Source organism: Phyllostomus discolor, chromosome 1 (assembly GCF_004126475.2).
Source record: "Phyllostomus discolor isolate MPI-MPIP mPhyDis1 chromosome 1, mPhyDis1.pri.v3, whole genome shotgun sequence".
NCBI lineage: Eukaryota > Metazoa > Chordata > Mammalia > Chiroptera > Phyllostomidae > Phyllostomus > Phyllostomus discolor.
This window is the reverse complement of record NC_040903.2, coordinates 89,634,199-89,643,121: the sequence shown is the minus strand read 5'-3', so window position 1 is coordinate 89,643,121 and position 8,923 is coordinate 89,634,199. Positions and strand designations below refer to the sequence as shown.

Genomic DNA, 8,923 nt, shown 5'->3' with positions numbered 1-8,923 from the left:
CAGCTATTTAACATATCTATGAAACCAGTTAAAGTTATAGATATGTTAAGTGACCATGCCAGAGGTTAGTTTCACAGCTGTTGCTGTACAACACAGCTCCCAATGGCCCTGTTCCATGTGCCCCGTCCCCCAGCTCAGACTTGTGGGGGTGAGGACATCCTATACATATATATTTCTAATATTTCCTGGACACCCTGAGTTCTGGACCCCATTACAAATCCCCATTTGGGCCCCCCTTTTTTGGCTGCACCCTGTTATAATTTAACACTTTAATCAACCTGGAATTGATTTTTATGCTTGATATATATGAATCTAATTTCACTGGTTTTTTTTTTTGCCATGGAGGTAAACAACTATTATAGCACCAATTATTGAAAATACCATCCTTTACCCATTTATCTAAAGATCTAACTGTGGTAAGTCAACTTTCCATATATGTGTAGGTATGTATCTGGGTTCTCTATTAGTTCATAGACTAATTCGCCTCTTCCTGTGTGGCAGAATGAGTTCATCAAGCCCACTTCCTCTTAGGCACACCTTTCCATCCCATTTCCCAGACCCTCTTATAATTGGATGGGGCCATATGACTGAGTTCTATGATATGTGGGATGTAGACAAAGTCATGTCCATCACTTTCCCACCTGGCCTCCAAGTTACTTATGTGATCCTTCAGTCCCTCTCCTTTATCTCTGGCAGATGCAGAGGATCCAGTGGAGATCTGTGAGTTCAAAATCAATTGCAGAGTATAGGCAGGAGTCAGGGGTTTTGAATATCTGCATGATACTCCTCTTAGCTCATCAACATGTACCCTTCCCTCACATGCTACCAATATTCCTTGGACTCTTATTATTACTTTTTTAAAGCAATATAGATAATTGAAAACTCAATGTAATAGACTTAAGATTTTTATACTTGTACATCCTCCCACTATGCAAATGGAAAAACTGTCTATAGTGCAACATGAAGCTGACCCCAATTAGGATATAGATCACTGGAGAAACAGATTCAGGAGACTGAATCCATTACTATAAAATGCTATCTTTCTACTAGTAAGAGGAAACTAAGATGTCTCATTATTTCAGGAGGCTCTCATGTACTCTGGTTGACATAACAGATGACCCCCTATTGAGATAGCTAGGGCACAGATCACATCTTTTTGTTTTTGTTTTTTGAAGGTACATGGAAAAGTAACTACGCCAATTGCATAAAATAAGCATGAAAGGTGCCAGGATTGAAATGCAGGTTTTAAACATTTGGACTTATTATTCTAAGCACAGCTATGCTCCAGTGAATAGGAAATATTGTCAATACCGTAGTTTCTTCCTTTTTCCTATCTGATAAAAAAACACATTAAGAATTGTTCTTTGAACTTAGGGGCAAATGTTTCTGACATTGTTTCCACAGACTTTTGCTTCCACAGCCATGTTCTCTGTGCTGCCTTGTGCCTTTTGAGGCAGCACGGTGAACACAGTCCCTGCATTTAGTTTTATACTCTGGTTCTGCGGCATAACTTGGTGGCTTTGGGCAGGTTATTTAACCTCTCCGTGTCTGTCTGGTCATGTACCTATGAAGTGTAGATGACAATAGTTTCATTTCATAGGGCTCTTGTGAGGAATGAGAGGACTTATGTAAAGCATCTAGAACAGTGCTGACCAGTTAGCAAGTGTCATTAATTGTGTGCTAGGCAGGGAGAGGAATCTGAGCTCATAACCAAAAATTTAAGATAGGTAAAAAAAGATAAAACATTCAGTTTGATAAATAACAGTGAAATTAGATGTGTTGTTCAAATAGAATGTTTTGATAAAAATAAATATGTATACTTATCTCACAATTTGATATATTTGCATTTGGTGGTTAAAAAACTATAGAAAAAGCCTTTACATAATGAGGTTTTTTTTTTAAGGGTGGTTGCCAAAGGAAGACATTATAATGTCTTCCTATAAAATGTATTTTTGTATTTGAAAAATTATGAAGCAAATCACTCAAAGGGGATAGATGTTTTGCCATCTTCTCTCAAATACTGTCAAATATATTTTAGGGTGATCATTGAATAAACACAGAAAATATAAAGAGGACAAAAGAATTAAAAATATATGATGCTTTATTGTCAAAAATAGACAAACTTTAATTTCCTTTAACAGAAATATTAACTTAAGAGCCTCCATAAGCCATCATCACCAGTTTGTGAGCATAATAGACAAGAGTCAAGGACAACTGTTAGAGGACAAGGCACAACAATTCAACATCCATGCCAGGGAAGCCTGGCCCCCAGAATCAGAGGCACCTTTAGCGAGCCCTAACTAAGAATACACATGCAAAACAGGGTTGACTTGCACTGGCCCAGGCCTAAAGATGGCTTTACGATTTAAATAGTGAAGCTTTAGGTCACTTATAGGATCAGTAACAGGATCAACCTGCTTTTGAGTTACACCAGGATGAAGCCATCTGCCCCTACTACCCTCACGTCTGTCAAGTGGAGCTAATAGCTTGGGTGGCAGATCTGGGTAAGCTCCTTATCCATGACCTAGAGTAAGGATGTTAAGGTCTTGCAGAAATGAACACTGTAGTGTGGAGGCTACATCCTCTCATTGGCTTAAAAAAAGATAACAATCTAGGTAGTAGGGGCAAGAAAAAATTAAGGCCTTTATTGTTCCCAAGGGACAGGTTTGCAAGGCTGAAGAAAGTTGGGTGGCTGAACTGGTTAACTAGGCCAGGTTCTCATTCTCTAGTCTATAGGAACAGACACATCATACTAGTGAAAAATGGTAGTCTGCAGCTATCTCCTTTGAAGATCTGGGTAAAGGAGAGATACCTGAGAGATCCCAGGAGAGGCTAGGGACAAGATAACACTGAGTACTGAGAGGGTTCATCTGAGATTAAGCATATGTAATAGTGAAAAGAGGCTAGATCATCAAATGAATGAGAAAGTGACGAGATCTGAGAACTCATGTCCTATTCCCGTACGCAGTCACATAATGGAAGAGTAATCAACTATAAGTAAAATAACAGTTCAACACTTTCCATTTTTTCTAGTTTAAAGATATCACTCAATACTTGAGAATTAGAAAAACTGAGCTTGTATTGTACCATAAAGTTATTTAAAACAATACTGTGGTCACTAAAATGGCAGCTCAAGCCTTTGCCACCTCTTTAGAACAGAAGAGCAGAGAGAACACAAGAAAACGGTGAAGCATTCTATTCTCCTGGTGACATTTCTATTCACTCTTACATGGGGTTTAGTTTTAATTCTGCTCACCCACTTAATTCTATCCTCTTGTAAAAGAACCCTTCAAATTAAAATAGAGGCAGGAAATTCGCGGTATGGACTTCAGGAAGTTTTGATGGACTAAGCATCGCTCATTGTGATTGATGGGATCAATTTGAAAACTTACAGACAAAAAGCCATGTAAAAATCACACTAAGCAAAGTTGGTTTACTAGTGCATTAGCAAGACTACATGGAAAACTTTGTGGAGTCAAATACAAAACTAAAGTGCACTGCTCCTTTCCCTTCCTTATTCCATGACATTCCATTTTGTAAAGAAAAAAAAAAGTGATAGAATGCAGACACTGGGGCCATTTCTCAAAAGCCACAAAATAACAGGTTGCTGTGACTATGAAATACAGAAAATGAACTTGATTTGGGGTTTCTTGTTGAGAACAGGCAGGGCAAACTACAATGACTGTAACTGAGCAGCTGCAGAGTTTTATTACCCAATCATAAAAGGACCTTTTTAAATGCTTCCCTTCAGCACTCTTCAATGACTGTTGTTCCAATCAAGGAGTAAAGCTTTTTCTTAACAAGTCGAAATCCTGAGCTCAGGATCATGGTTCGTCTGAGGCTGGATGAGAAGCGACTTCGACTAAAGAAAAAGTCCCTGAAGCTGGTCCATGAGCAGTTCTCCTGCTTAAACACCAGTGTCAGCTCAAAAGTCGGCACGACACTAGAGTCACACACAATCCTATCCAGCTTTATACATACATTTTCAACTTCCATGTTCACGTGCATGACACAACCTCGCAGGCCACAGGGCTCCGTGGAGGAGAGGCGAAGGACATCTTGAGCAATTCTCTGGGTCAGTTTCTCAGGGACAAGGACTTTTGAACAACCGAGTTTGGTTTGCTTTGATTGGGACAGGCAGTTCTCTAGCATTTTAACCAAACTCTGGCAAGTGGTCTCCTCAAATATCACCTCACTGAGGTTGGGTTCAGGAACAACATAATCCCAGTAGTCAAAATCTGTAGAAAACAGAAGTTTCAAATGAAAAGAAATCCAGGAGCAGGACAACCACACCAAGATAGAAACACTGGTTATGTTTATCTACCACATCTGTCTGTTTCTATTATTTCTTTGGCAGTCAGCTCATCTCACTCTGCAATTAACTAGTGGGGTAACAGAGTAAACCATTTGACATCTCATTTATGAAATAAAGATTTTGATAAATAAGGTGGGTAGTATATAACCATTTTTCTTTAAATTTATCTGTACACACACATACACGATTTGAAGACTGTGTATCAAAAATCTCTATGGTTATCCTAGATTATCAGTGATTTTCTTTCATTTCTTGCTTCCTTATGAAGATTTTCCATTTGTTTTACAGAGAACATGTATTACTTCTGGAATAAAAAATATAATATATATATTATATATATATATATATATTTCAACTACGGAACTATTACCTTCTAACTCTAAGAATATATGAGTTGGCCCTAACTGGTGTGGCTCAGTGGGTTGGGCATCATTCCATAAACTGAAAGGTCACTGGTTCAGTACTCCATCAGGGCACACACCTGGGTTGTGGGCCAGGTCCCTGGTTGGGGGTGTGAAAGAGGCAACCAATTGATGTTTCTCTCCCTCTCTTTCTCCCTCCCTTCCCCTCTCTCTAAAAAGTAAATAAATAAAATTTTAAAAAAAGAACATATGAGTTTATTGCTGTAATACCAAAGTTTTGCCACTGTTCTTAAGTGATAAACTTGAATCTGAGAAGCTATATTAAATATCTATTACATTTGTTTCTTTCTTTAAAAGCCTTTACTGGAATTGGCCTGTAAATTCCAATTTTAGCTTCAGTCTCTTTGATTAAAAATTGCTCAAAGAAGACCTTTGAGGTCCACTAGGATATTTATAACTGGCTCGGTAGTTTTCCATGGCCAAGCAAAACAAAATAGTCTTAGGAAAACAAAATTAGATTTGCGCAAAGGAAAAGAGATAGGTCTGCATTTGGTCACCTACCTTCCAAATTAATCCTACCACTTGGCAAGATGCCACACACAGTCAACTGAGCAGGGTGCAGGCAGAGGTCCTGTGGCTCCTCCCTCCCTTAAGCTTACTTCACCCTCATTGGCTGTTGTGGTTTCTTCTCTCCACATCACGTATTCACTTAGATCATTGTGTGTGTGTGTGTGTGTTTAAAATAACTAAATAAAGCAAATGCATTCCAAATTATGATGCTCCATATATACAAGATAAAGAATTTTAAAGAGTTGGCTATAAAATTAGATCATTAACCACTTTGCCTTCTAAATGAGGAAGGCCCAAATATCTTCAGCGATTTGTCTCTGCCCACACAACTCCTCAGTGGCAGAGCGAGGTGTTAACTTAGAAACTGCGGTTTAAAATTGTAAATGACAGTGCATCCAGCATCACTTCTGTTTTTAAATTTCCCTCTGGCATTAAAAAGGGAATAATGGGTATATCCTCAATTAGAATACTACACAGCAATAAAAAAATGAAACATACAGATATATGCAGCACCATGGACGGATCTCAAAATAATTAAGCTGCAGGAAAGAAATCAGCTACAAAAGACTACCTATTATGATTCCATTTACACGAAAATTCAGAGGCAAAAGCAAATGGGGAGGAGAGTGGGGAGTTGATGGCTCCCCAATAGATACATGGGAATTTGGTCGGAGGGGTCCATGGTCATGATTACAAGGGTGATTACATTTGTTAAAACACACATAACTGTATACTTAAAATTCACCAAAACTTAAAACCATCTAGGGTAAGGAACTTGCACAACTTTTCATCCTGAAGAATCTATTAGCAGACTAGACTTATACAGCCCTCATTGTTTTTTTTTTTTTTTTTGGTTTTTATTTTTTGCCACTTTTGTTTCTCGCCATCATGAACAGAAGATGCTAGAAAGTTTGGAAAGCAGTTTCCTCAGGTGGATTTTCTGACACCTCCAGTGAGTAAAGTGGTGACTCCACACACCCCTCCCCCATCCACCCCATCCGATCTATGGAGGGGCTGCAACCTTTGGAGGAGAGAGAGGCCGGCAGCTGGGAAACTCACCATTCAGCAGGCTCCTCGGGTAGAAGCCAGGGTCCACCAACTCTGAAATGCTGCCCGGGTTCTTACTGCTCAAACTGCCAGTTGCAACCATGGTCAACGGCTCCGTTTCCCTCGCGGGACAGAACGACCTGGGGTGCTGGAAAAAGTAGGCAATAAGACAGACTTGCAAGAGCCGCAAGACGTGTAGAGGATCCTAAAATGCCTCGTGTACCCCGAGCGAAATAGGCGAGCAGTCAGTTTCCAAAGTGAAGCAACCGGTTTCTGCAACTCAAGTCGGCAGTCTCGCGAGCGGAGACACCAACTACGGCCACGACTTGAAACTCATTGAAAGTTAGCACAACTTGGAGCGGACTTGGCCTGCGGAGCTCACCACTGACCCCTCCGAGACCCCCCCCCCCCGCCCCACACCCACGATCGGGCAGCGGATGCCCCAGCCTCTGTTCCCCCGGTATCCAGTCCGCTGTCTCTTACCTGCCGGGAGTTCTTTGAAGCTGACGCGTTAGCAATGCAGAAGGGTAAAATGAGGCAGGCACTCTCCTCAAAGCCTCCACCCTCGGGGCCTCTCTGATTTGCAGACCCCACCAGTGATCCACAACCTGTTCAGCCCCAGCCCACCTGGTACCGGCCCGACTGAACTGCACCGCCTCTAGGGCAGCGAGTATTTTATAGGCCCAGCCTTCTCACTCGGTCAGCCCGCCCCGCCTACCTGCGCGGCGCGTCCCCGCCCCTGCGCGCCGCAGCTCCCGTGGTGGGGTTGCATTTCAAACCTGAGTGTTCTGGCCACCCTAGGCGAGCTGCTGGGAGATGGGGACGAGGTTGCTGCACTCTTGATGTCTGCGGTTTCCCGAGTGGGCCACGGGCCACTGTGACCGCAATTCCGAGTGTACGACTCGCCCAAAACTGACCACTCTCTTCTGCCGCCAACTTGGATTCTTTGGTGCGACCCCTCCCCTAGCGCACGCTCTCATTCACACTACTGGTTCCCTTGCTGCGATTCGGTCCCCGGCAGCGGGAAGTTTCTGCCCTTTGTCTATTGCTACGGCCTGAGGCGTTTCTGTGTCACGTCGAACTCTTTGCTTAACTTTGTTTCTACGTTCAATGAGCATCTTTTGCACTTAGTTCTGGCCTTTATCCAAGTCAACTTTACCCCAGGTCCCTGGCTTTCTGTGTCCTTCGCTCCTGAACGCGGTCAGATGTAGCTTTCCTTTCCGGCAGCGAAGGCTCTCCAGCATTTTCGTCTACCCACTGCACTCCCGGGCTCTCGGCACTCTTCGTGCTGTTTTCATCTATGACTAATGCGTTTTCTCGGCGAGAAGGGTGAGCCTGGTACTCTTTTAATTAGACCTGACTCCTGAGCGCCGGGAGATTGAATGAAGTGGAGTTTGCCAAGAAACTAAACAAAACCATTAGTGGGATGTTAGCTACCTCCTTCACCCGCCTGGTCGCAGGGAGCAAATGGCATTCCCGGAGGCAGAAGTTCCAGGCGAACCCTGCCAGGGGGAAGATTTGGGCTTGGGCGGTCTTGAAGGGGCTTTGGGCAACGAAAATAGATTTATATCCCCTTAGGGATAATCCTGTGAGGCCTGATGCTCAGTCCTGAACCTGAGCGTTCAGAGGAACGGAGAAGCCCGGGAAAGAGCCCACAGGCAAGAAGCCAAATGTGTTTTCTTCCAAAATTCCTAAGCCACCCCTGTCCCATGTTGGTGTGCCAGTAGGAGATGGTCTGTTCAGAGTGGCCATTCCCAAAGACGGTGGTGGGTCTAGGGAAGGAAAGGGCGGGGAAGCCTGGGAGGAGAGACTGTTTCAAAAGCAGGAAGTTCGAGTGTTGGCTCTCAGTCATCTAGGATTACTTTGTCGCTGGTACAAGGATCTGCAGGTTAGGACCTTGAAAGCCAGTTTCAGCTGTCCAGGCTAAAAACTCAGTAAGAAAAACAACAGAAGGGATAAGGAGAGTGTGATAAACAGATCAGTGGGAGGACATTTGGAGGCAGAGCAGCAGAAATTAAAGCCAGCTTGACAGTCCATTTTTAACTCCCCTCAGGCAGCTGTACTGCCTGAAGGTCAGGCAAGCCAAGGAAGGAGAGGCTGATAGGCTAGTCTTTGAAAGCAGCTTTCTACTTCCATTTCAATAACAAAAAACTGGAAAACACAGAAAGTCCATCTAAGCCGATTAAAAATCAGTTTTTGTGGCCAGTGTGTTCAGCACCAATAGATACGTGCCTCTGGTCAGATCTCAGGTGTCAGCTGCCTGGCAGTGGGAAGGGGGGTGGGTGGGTGCAGGCAGAGCCTCCTTTCCTTAGGGGGGGGGGGGGCAGTATTAATGAGACTGCCTGTTACCTGCCTCCAAGGAGAGTTATTAGGATTAATAATTTAGGATTAATGAGTGGCCCGAACATGTACAGTGAAATAAAGAAATTACCCATTTCAATTTCCTTAGGGTATTTAGGCATAACTCATAAATTAAGCATTCCCAAAGGGCCAGAAAGATGATTAGAACTTTAGGAAGTGGCAGTTACTCTCAGCTCACCTAACTAAAATTTTGCAAAGCCCTTTGGGATTTCACTGCAAAAAATAACTTACCTATATTACAAAATACTTTAAATACTATCATTTCTTT

At 42.7% G+C, this 8,923-nt stretch overlaps 1 protein-coding gene across 1 annotated transcript; it reads right to left on the bottom strand.

The window, feature by feature from the left end:
• Nucleotides 1–2,083: 2,083 nt before the first annotated feature.
• Nucleotides 2,084–6,959, bottom strand: DDIT4L (DNA damage inducible transcript 4 like). Its single transcript, XM_028508191.2, has 3 exons — nucleotides 6,778–6,959; nucleotides 6,307–6,442; nucleotides 2,084–4,238 (listed from the first exon to the last, which is right to left on the bottom strand). Exons 2-3 carry the CDS (start codon nucleotides 6,395–6,397, stop codon nucleotides 3,748–3,750), a joined length of 582 nt encoding a protein of 193 aa, XP_028363992.1. The 5' UTR covers nucleotides 6,398–6,442; nucleotides 6,778–6,959; the 3' UTR covers nucleotides 2,084–3,747.
• Between the last annotated feature and the right edge of the window lie 1,964 nt (nucleotides 6,960–8,923).